Source organism: Apodemus sylvaticus, chromosome 2 (genome assembly GCF_947179515.1).
Source record: "Apodemus sylvaticus chromosome 2, mApoSyl1.1, whole genome shotgun sequence".
NCBI lineage: Eukaryota > Metazoa > Chordata > Mammalia > Rodentia > Muridae > Apodemus > Apodemus sylvaticus.
In genome coordinates, this window is record NC_067473.1 from 51,284,590 (window position 1) to 51,303,504 (window position 18,915).

At 35.4% G+C, this 18,915-nt stretch overlaps 1 protein-coding gene across 1 annotated transcript in view; it reads right to left on the reverse strand.

Moving 5' to 3' along the window:
* Nucleotides 1-13,202: 13,202 nt before the first annotated feature.
* Grm8 (glutamate metabotropic receptor 8) overlaps nucleotides 13,203-18,915 on the reverse strand; it is an 870,036-nt gene continuing 864,323 nt past the window's right edge. The window contains exon 11 of the mRNA XM_052173334.1: nucleotides 13,203-13,725. Within this exon, the coding sequence (XP_052029294.1) occupies nucleotides 13,676-13,725 (50 nt within the window). The 3' untranslated portion in view covers nucleotides 13,203-13,675. The remainder of the gene's footprint in view (nucleotides 13,726-18,915) is intronic.

Sequence of the window (18,915 nt, forward strand, 5' to 3'; positions counted from 1 at the left end):
TGCTTATATATATGGAAATACATGGCCAGAGATGGGAAAGAGAGAAGTAGGATAAAGACATTTTTTTTCTAATTTTCTAGGCTTAAAAATAGAAGTGACCCTAGGATTTACTTTAAATAGAGAGAGGTAAACTCTTATTGTTTAGAAAAGACATTATATTTAAATTAGGGTAAGAGCCAAGAAAATTTCTTTATAACACATTAGGACCATATAAACACTTAAAACTCATTTTCAAGTTTTATTTTTATTTTTTATTATTTATGTATGTATTGTGCATCTGTTTGTGTATGTGTGTGTGTGTGTGTGTGTGCGCGTGCGCGCGCGCGCAGGTGTTCAAGAAGGCCGAAAGAAGTCATCTGATCTCTTAGATACAGAATAATAGGTGATTGTGTGTGTGTGTGTGTGTGTGTTTGAGAGTGTGTGTGTGTGTGTGTGTGTGTGTGTGTTGAGAACCAAACTCAGATTCTCTGAAAGACAAGTATGTGCTCTTTGCTCCAGGTACACAGAACATTTTACTGTAATGCCAAACAGTTGAAATATTTACAAATTAAGTAAACATGATGTTGATGGATATCATAATACAATAGCATGCATACCCAGAAGAATGGACCAGGTGTAGGTTGGGAGTTTATTCTTCTGTCTGCATCTGGCTGTCAAACTTATTGAGTACAGACTTACAAAGGTGATAATAGTAAAATGAAGTTTATTAAGGCCTGAACCAGGAAATTCTAGTTTGGTAGGTTGGAACACTACAATGCCTATTTAAACTATATATTTATTAATGCTGGTAGAATTGATACTCAGACTACTTTTGGAGAAAAAGTGAGTTGGAGACATTTTAAAAACTTTGACATGTTATACATTTTCTGAAATATTTATGTCATTTCTGAAATGTTTACTCTCAAAATAAACTTCTCAGCCAGCGCATTCTAGTCATAGAAAAATTTTTTAAGTTTATTTCCTTTAGGCATAGTTTCACTATTCAAACCTGACTGTCCTAGAATTTTCTATACAGACAAGACTGCTTTCAAAATCACAAGGTCTTCCTGCCTCTGCCTCCTAATTGTTGACATTAAAGATGTCCATTACCACAACTTACCCTTGAGCTAATTTTGCATTTAAAGATTTTATTTCCTATGACCTAGCTTTTCTGGTCCTTCTTTGATGGTGAACAAGTTGGTTTGATTGATCTATGCACAGTAGTATGATTGTAGGAAACTAATCTTGTATTTACCTTTTAACTTATAAAATCACTAATTTACATATAGGTATAGAAGTTTCTCAAATTTTACTTTAGGTAGTCATCACCAACTATGGCTATATATTGTCCAACCTAAACATATATTTTATGTTTAAATATAAATATATGCTACCAGCTATCACATTAGGTAAAGAGGCTATTACATTCTATATTTTAATCTGTCCTAAAAAATGCACACAATTAGAAAACAAATCTTATCCCACTACTTTCCCTTCCAATTTCATGTCCTCTCTCTCTCTCTCTCTCTCTCTCTCTCTCTCTCTCTCTCTCTCTCTCTCTCTCTCTTTCTCTCTCTCTCTCCTTCTTCCCTGTGAATCTCCTTAATGCTTCCTGTTTGTGCACGAATGTAAAACTATCTAATGGAACATATGTACTCTTGTAGAAGTAGCACTCCTAAAAAAAAAAAAAAAAAAAGACACCCCTTTCACAGTAGCCATCAATTGCCAATAACTCCTCAGCTAGGGTTCAGACTCAATGAACTCTTTCCCTGTTTGTGCTTGGATTTTTTTGGCTTGATCTTGTGCAGGTCTTGTGCAATAAGTTTCAGTCATGTGGGAAACCCTGGGCCCTGGCCTGTCCAGAAAGAACTCTTGACACATAAGGTCAGTACCCCGGCTCTTAACAATTTCGCTTCCACATCTTCTACAAGGATTCCTGAGCTTAGAGAGGATAATATCTTATAAAAATTTCCCATCTGTAGATGAGTACCCTATAGTTTCTTAATCTCCACATGTGGAATAATTGTAGGTCTTTGTTAATCATCATTTACTGCAATAAGCTTCTATGATGAGGTTTGAGAGACATGCTGATCAATGAGTATAATAGAGATAGGAACTTAGAAGGCAATTTAACTACAGGATTAGGTTCTCCCCTAGCACCTGTGAACTGCCTAGCATGCATTTTTTGGATCAGTTAACAGTAGCAGTCATTAGTTCCATAAAGAAAAAAAAAATAGGGCTGTAATCTTTGTAATTTTTCCCAATAATGAAAGTTTAAAAAATTTAACATGTGCTCATTCAAGTGACCTTTGCACAGCCTTTAAACAAAATGGTTCCATTAAATAAAATGCCCCCATTAAATATTTCAATTTCATAGCATAGTTGAACCTTGTGATTACTGCATGTCCACAGCAATTTGAGGCATTTATTTAGCTTAATTCACCATGAATCATTTTGTTCTGGGTTTTAATGCTAACCTCACAACATAAAATGATGGGAAAAAAGAAATCATTATTATGTATAAGTGCTGAAAATTAAGTTAAATACATTTTAACACACTCCTATGTTTCTAAAGCTAACAGCCATAATGAAAGCACAAAAGTGACATTTTCATGTTATTATTCACATTAAGGATTCCACTTTTCTGTAGGCAGAATGAGGCCCATAATATGGTAATTGTGTTTGAATAGTATACAGTCAATACACTTAGAAATTAAGTAGAAGCATCTAAATTCTTCTCTTGATGATTACTACTACAAAAAAGTCCCTCTTCGATAGAAGACAGCTGCCACATTTAGCTAAAAGCTTTTATTGTGTATATTTATATGTAGATACTTTCTGTAAAGTTATGGTTTTGTTTTTCTCCAATAGACTATTTCAGCTTCTTCCTAACAGCTAAGTCCTAAAACATAAGCCCACAGATGCTTCTGTGTTCTCGCTTGCTGACCCAGTCCAGACCAGCTTGCTGACCCAGTCTAGATCATCATTACTGAATTTTTACCCACCTCACAGCCCAGAGGACACATAAGTATTTCAGATCTCAGTTCTCTGCAAATGGGGGCTCGTATTCAAAGCTCAAAGACACACAATCAAGTTATGTAACAATTTTCAAATTTGAAACTTTTATTTTATGTACATTTGTAAATGGAGAATACTTTTACTTCATAGGAATTACCCATGTGAGAACACACACACACACACACACACACACACACAGAGAGAGAGAGAGAGAGAGAGAGAGAGAGAGAGAGAGAGAGAGAGAGACCTTGTGTAGCATATCTTTAAGAGGGGAAATAAGAGGTAACTCTTTAGAGCCTACACATCCAAAATTTCAAAACAATTTGAAAACCTGTTTTTTTTTTTTTAATTGACTGCTGAATTCAGTCTTACAGGACTATTAGATCAGTGTCTGTACACATTCTTTCTTCTCTTTGACCTACAAGATTTAGGCTTGTCAGAAAGATCACCAGCAATCCTTTTTATTTACTGCCAAGATTTTTCATTATGATAGACTTTGGGAATGCACACAGCTTCTATTAAAAACAGTAAGAATATTTTAGATCTGGTAAATAATCACTGGGTAGCAATATTGCTTAAGACTAAATGATAATTACTGATCACAGCTTACTCTATCAGAGGGGTGCTCACCCAGACTTCTGGATCTCCAAGTTCTATTCTTGGCCCAATACTGGTGTGTGAGTCGACACTGAGTTTTAATAGTTGTTAGGGCCAATCTTCCAATGTGGATGACATTATAATAATAATGCACTATATCTTATGAAGAATTTTATGCACTAGTTAGCTAAGAATCTACTTGTGCATGAACAAAACAATAATAGCTTGCTATCTCAGGGGTACAATAAAATCACCTTTATAAACATTTTGGATAAATAAAATTACCTTAAAATATAAACTTATGTAACCAGGGTAACTTGAAACTAAGCAAAAATAATTCTAGCAAGTGGTCTTGCCATATTTCTTAATTTCTCTTTATTTTATTTTATCTTCTATTGAAAATTATTTAAATATGGTATAAAAAAATAAAACATGAACCATGATGAAAATGACCTATGTGTGTTCTGGTCTTTCAAGGTTTGTGAAATCCTAAAACCTATACCTGGGGGCATTCAATAAAACACAAACTCCTAATGAAAGAGAAATTTGCAGCTAACTTTAATTCATCCAAAACATATCCCTCAGACTAAATGAACTCCTGAAAAATAAGAAATGTAACGATCTCCCAGAATCAGATGGCTAATAATTTCCCCTATTATAATTATTGTTAAAATCACTGATGTAAATTCTAGGATTAGGTGCCTTGTTAAATTCCCCATCCAATAGGAGACTAGAGTCTCATGCAATACCCAAATTCACTCAGAGAGCCAGATAATTTATACTCTGAGGACTAAGGAAGGTCACCTGTGACCCTCCCTTCCCCCAGTATCATTGGTCAATATTGGTGATCCATGAGGTCCAAGGGAGCAGAGGCAACAGACATGGGGATTGGATTTATTGTGAGTATGTATGGAACTAACACTGAGACAAGCTGCAGGGAGGCAGATTAACTTTACTTGTAGTCATTCAAGATTCAAATAATTTTTGGAGTGGGGTGGGGGCCAGAATATCCAAGATGAGAAAAGTTCATTGGCTGAATGCTTATGATGCCAAAATGCCTCATTAGCATGGGGAAGCAGTTGAAGAATGTCATGCGAATGAGCTCTTGTAGGTTAAAAGGAAATTGAACTTACAATCTTAAGCAAGGCTACATGGCAGGCTCTATAGAGCTCAAGGTAGAGGTGTGTGGAGTTATGGTCAGATAAGGGGAAGTCGTGCTAATGAAGGGAGTCCTCCCTTATGCACAGAGCCCAGAAGGCTATCGGACAGTTGTAACCTTTGACCTTAATTAAGAGGGCAATAGTCACCTAAGTACACTTCTCATGAGTGTCTATTTACAAGAACAATCTGCACATGGCAAAAACATGTTTTTTTTTCTAGAGGAATATGAGTAACAACAGCTGAAGTAAACTTACTCCTTTCTACTATACCGGGGAGAAGCATGAAAACACATTTCAAAAACAAATCTGTGTTTTAAAAACACTGAGGTCACAAGTCTTGTTTTGTTGTAGTTTTCTTACAAGCACTCAGAACTGTCTTCACATGTCTTCATTCTTGGACTGTGCCTCCACAACATAAAAATTAATGGGAGGACTTGACATATAATTTTTCACATTATTCCCCATTATAAGAATGAAAAAGTTAAAAAAAAAATAATGAGTAAAATGATGCAAGGCAAAGCCTTGAGAGACTGTACTGTGTACAGAAGATCATATAACAACTAAAGCATTGTATTCCTGCAGGCTGTGGACAGCTGTGAGACCAAGTACCATTATCTCCATGAATACTATTTTAGGTATACAAATGTAATGAAGAGTCACTTACTTACTGAAATTATAAAGAGAAAACAGAAATTTAAGGATCAAAATTAACCCAGAGATTCTCAGGCAAGTTATGGAAGAGGGTAAAACAAAATACCAGTAACTGAAACAACTAAAGAAATTTTAAAATATCCACAAAACAATTGATACAGGATTCAGAGGAACGAATGGTTGTCTTCATAGTCTTTCCAGCACCAAAGTTGGTTCCCAGGGTTACTGGAGTTATTCAAATTAATATTTCATCCATCTTTAAAATGGAAATTGAGAAGCCTGAAAGAGAAGAGGTCATGGGTATTCACACTGTAACTCTGTTGCCTTGAGCTCATGGTCCTCCTGGTCGAACCCATCTTCCTCAATTACAAGGCAGTCTTTTCACTGATTCATGAAAAGTCTAGAAATCAGCCTTTTCCTTCAAAGATTTCTGATTGATTAGCAAGTCAGTAGGATCTCCTGTCAAATGCATCCAGTCTAAACCATGGTATATTACCAACACTGCCTCTCCCAGTCATATCTAACCTATCTCCTCAGAGTCCTCTGACAGACACCTGTATTTCTGCCATTGTATTCTTGCAGGCTATACTTCATCATCACAGAAGTCAGCAGGGCTCACTTATAATTAAGAGTCATGTCCTCTCTTTGCTCAAAACCCTCTGCTAGTTTTCTACATATAGAGGCAAATTTTAATGGTTTTTCAATAACATACAAAATCTTACAATGATATAATCAACTCTCAGTCTTTTAGACAGTCTGGATGGTCTTCTGTCTCAGGACATATCTATTTGCTGGTCTTCCCTTAATTTTTCTTCAACATGACACTGCATATCAAACACTACTCTCAGATCTTCACTCAAATATCTCTTTTCTTGATCATACAAATTAAAATGCCAATCTAATCCTCTCCTTCACAATGATACTTCTTAACTTAATTTTTATCCATTTTCCCCTTTATTATTTGTCAGTATGTATTATTGTCCAAACCTCATATTTTCTCTTTTCTTCTGTGAAAGTACAGTGGTCATGAGATCACAGATTTATTTTATTTTATTTTATTTTATTTCATTTCATTTCATTTCATTTCATTTCATTTCATTTCATTTCATTTCATTTCATTTTCTGAGACAGGGTTCCTCTGTGTAGCCTGGGCTGTGCTGGAACTCACTCTGTAGACCAGGCTGGCCTCGAACTCAGAAATTTGCCTGCCTCTGCCTCCCAAGTGCTGGGATTAAAGGAGTGTGTCACCACTGGGTGAATCACAGATAGATTTTTTATCCATTGCTATATTTTCAGCATCTATGCATATCTCCAGTTAGACCAGCACCATTTGTTGAAGATGCTTTATTTTTTCCATTGTATGATTTTGGCTTTTTTGTCAAAAGTCAAGTGTCCATATGTATGTGGATTTATGTCTGGGTCTTCCATTCTATTCCATTGATTATCTTGTCTGTTTCTGTATCAATACCATGCAGTTTTTATCACCTTTGTGCTGTAGTACAGCTTGAACTCAGGGATGGTGATTCCTCCAGAACTGGTTTTTACTGTTCAGGATTGTTTTGGCTATCCTAGGCCTTTCTTCCATATGAAGTTGAGAATTGCTCTTTCAAGATCTATAAATTTCTCAATAGAGGAATCTGGAATTCTGAGAAGCATTTAAAGAAATGAAGCATCCTTAGTCATGAGGGAAATGCAAATCTAAACAACTCTGAGATTCCACCTTATACCAATCAGAATGGCTAAGGTCAACTCACAAGTGACAGCAGATACTGGCAAGAACATGGAGAAAGTGGAACACTCTTCCATTGCTGGGGGATTGGAAACTTGTACAATCTGGCAGTTTCTCAGAAAATTGGGACAAGTTCTACCTCAAGACTCAGCTATATCACATCTTGGCATATACCCAAAAGACTTTCCACCATATCACAAAAACACATGCTACACTATGTTCATAGCAACTTTATTTGTAATAGGAGAAACTAGAAACAACCCAGATATCTTTCAACTGAATAATGGATACAGAAAATATGGTTCATTTACACAATGGAATACTATTCAGCTATTAAAAACAAGGACATTATGGATGTTGTAGGCAAATAAATAGAACTATAAAAAATCATCCTGAATGAGGCAACATAGACCCAAAAGCACATGCATGGTATGTACCTATTGATCAGTGGATATTAGCCATAAAGCAAAGAATACCCAAAATATACCTCACAGACCCAAAGAAATTAAAGAAGAAAGAAGGCCCAAGTGAATATACTTGTATCACACATAGAAGAGGGGGGCAAACTATTAAAGGAAGGCAGGGAGTAAAGCATGTATGAGAGCAGGAAGAGAATGTGGTGGGTAGGACCAAGTGTTGAGAGACAAGAGAGAGCTCTAGAGAGGCATGAAAATGAATGGAAATCTGCAGGTTTCTGGTATGGGTTGGAGGCTCAGGTAATCCCTAAGCAGTCCAAGAGACATGAGATGGGAGAAACTCCCAGGAGTCAATGTGGGTTATCTTTGCCTAGATGGCTAAAAGTAGGGATATGAAAAGAGAAGAGGCCATCTCTTGTAGTCAGACAAAACCCCCAGTGGAGGAATAAACACACCAACCCAGCCACAAAACTTTCCACCCAAAATTGTCCTGTCTAATACAAATGAGAGAACAAAGATGGATCAGAGACTGAAGAAATGGCCAAACAATTACAGACCCAGCTTGAAATCCATCCCATGGACAAATACCAATCCCTGACATTATTAATGATAGATTCTTATGGTTGCAGGCAGGAGCCTAGCATAACTGTCCTCTGAGAGGTTCTGCCTAGCAGTTGGCTGAAATAGATGCAGAAAACCAAAACCAAACATTCGACAGAGGTCATGGACAATAATGGAAGAGCTGGGGAGGAAGATTTGAAGGCTCTGGAGATCATGAGAATGACCAATAGAGTCAATTAGCCTGGAACACTGGGAGATCTCAGAGAATGAGCCACCAACCCAAGAACAAAGACTGGTTAGAACAAGGCCCCCAGCATATATGTAGCATATAAGCAGCAGGTCAGTCTCCATGTGGGCCATTCAACCATTGGAGTGGAGGCTCTCCCTAAAGCTGTAGCCAGATTATGTTATCCATTCCTCAACAGAGCTCCATTGTCTGGTCTCAATGGAAGGAGATGCACCAGGCTCTTGGTATACACAGCAGTACCTCATCCACTCAAAGAGGAAGGTGAATGGAGGATGTAGAGAGAGTCTCTGGGAGTGGGGTATGAGAGGAGGCATCATTTGGGATGTAAATAAATAAATATAAATTTAAATAAAGGAAAATGGAGTGTCAGGCCTCTGTGTCCTAGTCTTCAGAGTCAAAGTAAAGAAGAAAGGTAGATTATAAACTTGGCCTCTACTCTTCACTCTTGACTAGAAAACATTTTACATTCTTGTTTCTTCTGCCTACAAGATATCAGTAGTAAGACCTGAGAAAGGTTATCTTGGAAAATTTGTTAATTGTTAACGATAAGTAGAAGAATTCATCAACATACTGAAAATTATTTCTTGTTTGTTATCTTCAGAAGGACTTCTGAAAAACTGATTTCCTTCCTTAATTACTTCCTTCCTTGTAATAATATACTGCAAATACAGCAAGGAAACGCCTACCTGAAAGAAGACTTTCTAGTGGAAATAGGATGCATTTTCACAGATAATTTGTGAAAAACACAGGCATATATATATATATATATATATATATATATATATATATATATATATATATTCAGTTATTCCTCTCACGTGTCATACATTTCTGACTCTGAAATGGATATAGAGTGGAGAATGAATAGTTAGAACAGTTGTATCACTGGGTTAGAAGGAAAAGAATGAAGAGCCATGCTTATCAGAGACATGAGCTAATGCCTAGGAATAGGAAGAATCAAAGAGAGCATTCCTCCAGTGCTGGCCTGTGCTGGAATTTCTTTCAACACAGATGCTTCAGCAGATAGAGGAGTTTATTAGGAGATTTCATTCAGTACAAATCCAAAATCATCTGTCCAATGGAGTTAAATGAGCTCAGGGACTATCAGTGTTTATCAAATACCAGATCTGAGGCTCTCTCACTTGTCTTAGCATTAATTTCATAAGATAAAAATTCACTAGTTTTGTCTCAAAGACTTTTATACTAGTTTTGTCAACTCTTCAATTCCTTTACAAGATAATGAAGTAAATAAAATGTTTGACTTGCTCATTTACCCTTTCTTGTAAGCTTTCAAAACATACTCTAGTGTGTTTCATTGGCTTTCAAAACCATTCCAAAAGCCAGTGAATTTACCTAGTAGGACTTAATCCATGAGTAATCACATGTGCTTATTTCACAACTGCAAACATTACTTTGATATTAAATATATGTGTATGAATGTACATAAGTGTATATATATGTATATATATATATATATATATATACATATGCATGGAGCAAGAATTAATGTATAAAAACTAAATTGTTAATTTAAAAAAGAGTAAGGAAGAATATATGGTTATTTTTGGAGGAAGGAAATGGAAGGGAAAAAGAATGCAGGTAAATTATGATCTCAAAATCAAATGAAATAATAATTTAAAGAATGACAAATTATAATCATATCAACAAAATCAGCTTTTTTCAAACCACTTAGCAGTAGGCAAACACAAAACCATATTAAGTTGGCAAATGTTGCTTTTGCCCATCTTCATTCCTTGGAAAGAAGAAATTTAAGTCAAATAAGTTGTGAAACTTTGTATTAATAATAGAGAGTTTAAAAGGGAGAAAAATTCTGAATAATTTATTGAGTCTTAAATGTAAGGAAAATAATGTGATAGTGACGTTTACCATCACTGAAGATTATACTGCAGAAAACATACAATAATACAGCACTGAATAGATTTTAAAAATCAAATTGTAAGTTGTGCTTTCTCTTTATCTCAGTATATGATACCTTTCTGAAGATTATTGAATATAAGTCTCTCTTTATCTTTCTTCTCACTGAGCTCCATCTTTATTACATTACTTCTGTTGTCATTAATTGACAACCATAGAGGCAAAAAGAAGCCCTTCAGTTAATAGTTCCTCAGGATTAGAGTATGACATGATTTGAATTACTCTCCTTTATCCTTCCTAACAGCCTCACAATTCCCTTTGGTCATCACACTCTAGAAAATGGATGACAATGCTATTCAATAATATTAAATGCAATTTAATACATTAAATGAGAAAAGTAATGAGTGCATAAAAAATTTTAAGATGTCACTTCTAGTCACAGTCTGCACAAAACATATATGTTTCATAATATATGTTAGAAAATTTTGTTTTCCTGTTGTCAAAAAATAGAGGTAAATACATAGACAACTGAGTTAAAATAGAAAACACAAAAATTCTGTTCCTGGTTACATATTTTGTACTATGGTGACTGAAACATAAGAGATAAAATATTGTTAATTTTAAATGTTAATTTTTTATAGATCAAAAAACATGGCAATTTAAATTAGCCTTTCACTGCCTGTTCATAGCTTAATGGTTATCCTCATGTTTAAATAACTTAAAAAATAGATTTAGTTTTTGACATACTATCATTGATTTAAGCCTCTAGTATTCCCTATCATAAACTAATTTTTCTTAAACTCAGGTCAGACTTGGCCCAAGGTCACACTAATACATCTCTCATTGTCTACAAGTGACATTTGCTGAATATTACTTGAAGCTACATTTTTAGCATTCCCTCTGGCAAGCTGAGATTAGATGTGACATTTCTTGTCCAGAATAAAACACAAGGTCAATTCGAAAGAATATAATACTGTATTTTTTTTGTGTGCAACTTTGCATTTGCTTATCTATGGGACACAGGCAGTTCATTTTAAATCACAGGTCTTATGGACCACTACCAAACACATGCTAAATCTGCTCAAAGGATGCTACCACTGTCCCAGCCTATAACTCCCTCTGAGCCCACAGGAAAAAAAATCTTTACGAAAAATTCCATAGTGGAGGGTAGAATTCTCTAGTTTCTACTGTAAGAAGTTGCTGGAAGTTTTTGACCCCTGCTAGAGAGGTCAACAAATTTTACAGGAGACACTTTTCTAACAGAGCAATGTTAGAGAACACTATAGGCTATACAAATGCATTAGAACTATTAAGCATGCTACTGTGAGTTAAATCAGTATTTGTATAAAATCAAATATGTATCAGCTATTTATAAAAATAAACTTAGGTAAAAAGAATCCATTTGTAAATTTATAAGAATAGTAATTTTAGTGGTGTGAGTCATGCTTCATATTTTCTAAAATATTAAAGCAATAATAATAAACCCTTTCAGTTGCCCTGAGAGCTAGGTTTGCTTTCTGTCACCCTATCACAGAAACCCTCCCTGATTAGTGTCAATTCATATGTGAAACATTCTTGAGTTTTTCCCGGTGAATGAAATATTAAATGCAAGAATTAAGCCTGGATATTTGTAAAAAACCAAATAAAACCATGTAATGAATCATCCAAATCATCAGTATGAAGTAACTGGCTAATTTAAAATGAAAACTTTTTGACATATTTAACAGTCTTGAGCCACATGGTACAAAATATGAACATACATACAATGTTAGGTTTATTTGTCTCAGTCCAGGTCTTATCTAGAAAACAAACCCAGAGCTGGATATATATTATAAAGTTTTATTTTCCCTAGTTCAATTACTGAAGAATGATACTTTTTGGATTAAAATGTTATATGTAAAGAACAAATATTATTTGTAGAAACTTAACATGAAGCCAGAAGATAAGTATATCCTTCTGTCCATTGCCATCTTTCTTCTAGAGGATTTAGCAAAAGACTCTATGTATGAAAAGAGTTTTCATGATGCTACTTGAACCTTATCAATTAAATAAAGTTAATATCTTGGCTGAAGCTACAGAAATGGCTCTTTGTATCTATAAGGAAAGCAATGAGCCATCTAAGCTAACTCAGCATAGAGAACATTTACTAACAAAATGGTTGTAGAGACCCATTGATTTGATGGATGTCTGAGATTGTATGTAATAGAGGAACTCAGGACAAAAATGATCACAGATTTGAAAACTGTTAACAGATTCTTTTTATCTGCCCTAGCATGGTTTATTAGCACCAGAGAGGCATCCTGTTTTCTCCCTCTTTAATGATACTGCTTTATGAAGCAATGAATGTTTTCATTTGGAAAATAAGAACTCATTGACATGTTATCTGAACTGTGGTTTTTTTAATGACACCAAGGGAACAAATATGCTAATTCAGAGTTTTGAAGAATGACTTGGTAGGGCCCATTACTCTACTGATTTTGGTGACATCTAGGCCCAGGTAAGAGAAGGTTAATATCACATAGCAGGGAATACTTTGATATGCAAATGAATTAGAATTTATATGGAGCAATTTGGTCATATGGTGATATATTTTTCCATGACAATTTCATAATATATTTTCCCAAGTGAAGCTTAATGGTCAATTATAACAACTTGAGGAAATTTATATGAAGCTACAACTTGATTCTTTGTAGGAGTGGTTGCTGTGAAACTCTATTATATGAATCAAAAATATTTACAAAAATCTTATACAAGTGATACCTTTTTATAGAACAATAAAACTCTCCTTATAAACTCAAACAATCCAAACCCGTGTACCTGAAGTAAGTAGGATCAACAGGCGCCAGGCAAGGATCTAACAACGGGCGTATCAGCTGCAAAGGGAATTACCCTGGTTTAAAACTGGAACGAAACAATGCTCAACATTTGCAAAACATTCCTTTATTATTAGAAATAAATTATTTGTATAAAAATTGCATGCGTCAATCATTGCATTTATTTTGTAGCACAACCCAGGGCTTCAATCCAGTCAGCCATTACAAGAAACAGACTCAGAGGCTTATACAAGTTGAACAGTGTGGGACAGGAACAGGAGTTCTCACAATCACAGAAAAATACTTACAAGAATAACATCAGACATGGTTTATTTCAACAGCATTTTTTTCACAAGCTAACATTAGTTTTCCGTTTGAGATTTTTTTTTTTAACTGCTCACAAGTAAGCAATACTTTAGCTTGACACTCATTGGTTGTATTGTATAAAAATGGGCTTCTTTGCTCCTCAATATTGATACTTTTGGCTCATGGCTAATTTTTGTTCCTTACAAGACTATTGATCTGATTGATTGTAGTCTATGGAGATCTCCCAGAGTGTGTTTTTGTAGTCTCATGTTCAATATTTAAGAACACACAGCACCTTCCTTCAGATGGTGCCATCTCCCTGTTCAGATTGAATGATTACTGTAGCTGATGTATGTCGTCTTGGTAGAAGAAGCTGTTAAGAAAAATTAGTACAAGTTAGTATTATATAATAACCATTTTGTTGATATAATTTCAAAATTCAAATTTTGCTAGGGTTGTCTGATGATAATGTATTTCTTAAATATTTTACTAAGTATTTTAAACCATGTATTAGAAGTCAAATGAGAAATTCAGCAAATTGCTAATCCACAAAATTTCCCAATCCATTGTATAGTAGGTGGATATTTAACAGAAGAGTGAATACTTAAAAAGGCTAATCATTAGAAAATTTTTGTGAAATATTATTTACATGTTGCCTTGACAAATTTAATTTTCATACACATTATTAATAAGACACCAATATTCTACAAAATAGGCATGAAAAAATCTACCAGATTAAAGCAAAGATTTTATTCACTTCAGTGAATCCCATAGTCAATACATTGACAGAGTTTATCTTCCATTTGAAAATTAATAATAATCTCAGACTTTAGATTAACATACAAAAAATAAGCAAATTTATGCTCCTTACTCTCACCACTGATTAAAGGCTATAAAATAATAGAGATAGAAAATATTTTTAGAGAATAATTTTTAGTTTGGGAAAAAACACTCTTGGGTTCTCCATCTTTCTATTTGTGTTTTGCATATGAGCATGCAAGCACGTATTTGGGTGCATGTATGTCTGATAAAGAGATTGCGTGTTTATGTGTATACCCCTGTATGTGTTCCTCTGAATGCATCACTCTATATGTCCCTGTGGGCATGTTTCTGAGTATATCACTATGTGTTTCTGAGTGTGTGTGTGTGTGTGTGTGTGTGTGTGTGTGTTTGTGTGTGTGTGTTGTGCTCACAGGCATGCATGGGAAGGCAAGAGCTCAATTTTAGATAACATGACTTAAAGTCATCATCTTGCAATACAAGACAGAGGCTTTCTTCAAATATGGAAACTACTGATTATGGTAGGCCTGGCTCTCTAGGAAGTTGCATCCCAGCACTTAGTTTATGAAATTGTGTTCACACCCAGATTTTATGAGAGTGCTATTGTACATCTCAGTATCTCATGCTTCTGTGACAAGCACTTAGTGACTAAATCATTCCTTGTCCTTCTGTGGTTCTATTGCATAGCTGTCTTTCCAAGAAGTAAGCTGATTACTCTCTCTCTCTCTCTCTCTCTCTCTCTCTCTCTCTCTCTCTCTCTCTCTCTCTCTCTCTCTTCCTCTCTATCTCTCTCTGTGTCTGTGTGTTTGTGATTGGATAGCCATCTTTCCAGAAAGTAAGCTGATTACTCTCTCTCTCTCTCTCTCTCTCTCTCTCTCTCTCTCTCTCTCTCTCTGTGTGTGTGTGTGTGTGTGTGTGTGTGTGTGTCTGTGTGTGTGTGTCTGTGTGTTTGTGATTGGATAGCCGTCTTTCCAAAAAGTAAGCTGATTACTCTCTCTCTCTCTCTCTCTCTCTCTCTCTCTCTCTCTCTCTCTCTCTCTCTCTCTCTCTCTCTCCTGTGTGTATAAAAAGTGAGGGACAATGCCTTTTTATGTTGGTTCCCTTCCATCCATTTTCATGTTCTGATTCATATAATGTTTTTGTGTTTCTAGATTTCTCTAAGAAAACAAAATAAATACTTATTCTTTCTGATAGATTTTCTGTTAATTACTTGAAGTTGTGATGAAGAAAACCTGCTGTGAGTCAGAAAAAAGACTCGTAAAAAGTCGCCGAGCTTTCTGTACTATTCCACATTTTCAGAAATGTCTGTAAGTGTAGGAAATATTTATTAAATGTGTACACTCCAAAAAGGAGAAGATTCTCGAGCAAGGATGATGACAGCACCAGACAAGCTACAGTGGGTGGGTGGATCTCACCAGAACCCAGTCACAGACAAAAAAAAACAAAAACAAAAACAAAAAACCTACAGACAACTCAGGAATCCTGAATGCTGAAGGCAGAACTAGTAATCCCACAGAAAAGTACATCCATGGGTTATGCAACATGAAACAATCAGTCTTGAAAATATAAACATACAAGTAAATTACAAACAATTTTTAAAAAAAAAGAGGCTATGGGATTGAAGAGGACAAATTTTTATTTGCAAGTTGTTATCAACTGGAGATGGCTTCTGCATGAGGAATGAGGCGTGTGCCTACTTCTCTTTTCAGCTCTAGGAGACCATCTGGGGCAGACCTGTGTTGGACCTATGTTTGCTGCTACAGTCTCTGTGCCTTCGTATATGAATTGATCATGTTGATTTATAGGGCCTTGTTTTCTTGGTGTCCTCCATCTCTTCTGTCTCTTACACATTTTCCATATCCTCTTCCGCAGCTGCCTGGGAGAGATTTGATGGAGACATCCTGTTTGGAGCTGAGGGTTCCAAGGTCTCTAATTTTCTGTATAACATCAGGATGTAGTTCACAGTCTTTGTTACCAATTGCTGCAGAAGGAAGCATTTCTGATGATGGCTAAGCAAGTACTGACCTATGAGTCCAGATGAATGTCATTAGGAAACATTTACTGACAGTTTGTGTTTGAACAGTATGGTGTAGTCTTACCTTAGTTCCATAGGATATTTTATTTATGTTTGTATTTATGTATATGTATAGGCATATGCATAGGTATATAGGTTTATGTTTATGTTTGTAAGGTTTTGATATTTTCTCTATTTTTATGCCACGGGTCTTTTACATATATTGTGGCTTCCAGTTTAGCTATTTCTATATGATTTTCTGAACTTGAAAAGGAGTGTGTCTCTACATTGGTATCTGTTTCTTGTGTCATTTTTAAAGACTGTTCCCCTTCTGTTTGTTTTCCCCAATTCCAATGTGTTGGCTTCTGTTTCAGGCTTTTATCTCTTATTTTATTATATCTTATTTTTATCTTATTATTACTAATAAGGCTGCTTTCTAATGAGAGACAGAAGGTGGGGGAGTAGATCCAGAGGGGAAATGAAGTGTGTATGTGGGGTGGACTAGAGGAGTAGAGGGAGGGGAATCCATAATGAAGGTACGTTATTAGAGAAAAATTCAAAAAATAAAAATAAAATTACAGCAATGAAAGGGATGACTATGAATGTCAGATAATTTTCATGACTCATTACTTCAGAATTATCATAGATCAAAATGGATTAAAATATGCAGATGAACTAATGGGAGAAATGTTTTGACAAAGTTCATGTGTGTATATATACACCTTTGAAAACCAGAGCAATAATAAACTTCCTTTGGTATGCCTTATCACATTCATAGGTTAAAGGAACAGCAACTGATGCATATATGATTGATCATATGATCATATATATCATAGATACATATATAATATAATAAGATATGATATATATATGTATGTTATATATCATAGAAACATAAGAAGTAGAACAATGACTAGGTAGTGATGAAAACTCCTACACATATAAACTTGCTTTTCATTCCCCTCTCGGCTCTGAAATAACAGAGTTTTGTTAGAGAAACATGTAGTGTTATGCAAAGTCAAGAGTAAGTTTGCTTTCTAAGTTCATATTCCTTAAAATTATTATGTAAAGTTCTGAAATTTTAAGCATTTAAAAGGGAAGTCTGAAGTGAGAGCCAAAACTCACTTCTAAAATAAACCTTCGGGACCTGGAGAGATTGCTCAGTACTTACATGTACTGCTCTTTCACAGAACCTGAGTTTAGTTTCCAGTACCCAGGTCAGGGAGCTAAAAGGCACCTATGAGTTCATGGTATCTAAAGCATTCTTCTGAATGCTACAGGCACCCTTACATACAGATAACACTCACTCACACAAACATGCATACACATACATGTATACATATGCATAAATATATAGTATAAATATTATAATGAATTGCATATATATGCATATGTAGATAAATAATTATTTAGTTAAAATCAACAATTCCAGCAGCAGATTAGTAGTCATAGTTACAAAGATGCTGCCTATACTAAAATAAAGGTATGTATACTAAAGTAATAATTGTTCGCTACTTTATTACTTTATTTTCAAATACTCTTGTATTAACGATAGTCCAAACTATCATTCAGGTAGTAGATAAGTCACATTATCTCCATTTATTTTTTCTAATTTTACCTTCTGTTTCATTGTACTTGTTTTTTCTTTAGCAGTAGAGTAATATTCCATTGCATGACTGTACTACACTTTCTTTATACATTCACCCATTGCCATATCTAAGTTGTTTGCAATTTCTGGCTATTAAGAATAGAGCAGCAATGACCACTGTTGAGCAAGTGCTTCTGTGGTAGGATGAAGTATCCTTTGGGTCTATTCCTAAGAGTGATATGGCTGGTTCTAGAGGTAGATTGATTCCCATCTTCCTGAGGAACAACCACAGTGATATCCACAGTGGATGTATAGGTTTGTGCTCACACCAGCAAAGGATGGATGTTCCCTTGCTCCACATCCTTGTCAGCATGAGCTATCATTTACCTTATTAATTTTGGCCATTCTGACAGGTACAAGATGAAATCTCAAAGTAGTTTTGATTTGCATTTCCCTGTTGGCTAGGAATGTTGAACAGTTCTTTAAGTGCTTCTCAGCCATTTGAATGTCCTTTTTGAGAATTCTTTCTATAGCAGTATCATTTTTTTTTTACGTTGAGATATTTGTTTTCTCTTTTCTTTTTGATTGTTTGCCTTTTCCATTGAATATTTTCTTTATTTACATTTCAAATGTTTTCCACTTTCCTGGTCTCCCTTTCAGAAGCTCCCTATCCCGTCCCCTTCTCCCTGCCTCTATAAGGGTGCTCCCTCTACACACCCATCCACTTCTGCCTTCTCAACCTGGCATTACCTTACACTGGAGCATCGAACATCCTCAGGCCCAAGGGCCACTCCCACTAATGTCCAACAAGGCCATTCTCTGCCATATATGTGGCCAGAGCCATGGATCATTCCATGCATATTCTTTGGTTGGTGGACCATTCCCTGGGAACTCTTGGAGGGGGAGCGCGTCTGGTTGGTTGATATTGTTGTTCTTCCTATGGGGATATGGGACTGTTTAGATAGTTTATCTGATCCTGATTTAATTTTGGTATTTGGTATCTGTATAGAAAATTGTTAACTTCATCCACATTTCCGAGTTTTGTTGAATATAAGCTTTTGTAGTAGGATTTGATGATTTTTGAATTTCCTCAGTTTCTGTTGCTTTATCTCCCTTTCCACTTCTGATTTTGTTAATTTGGATACAGTTTCTGTGCCCTCTGGTTAGTCTGGCTAAGGGTT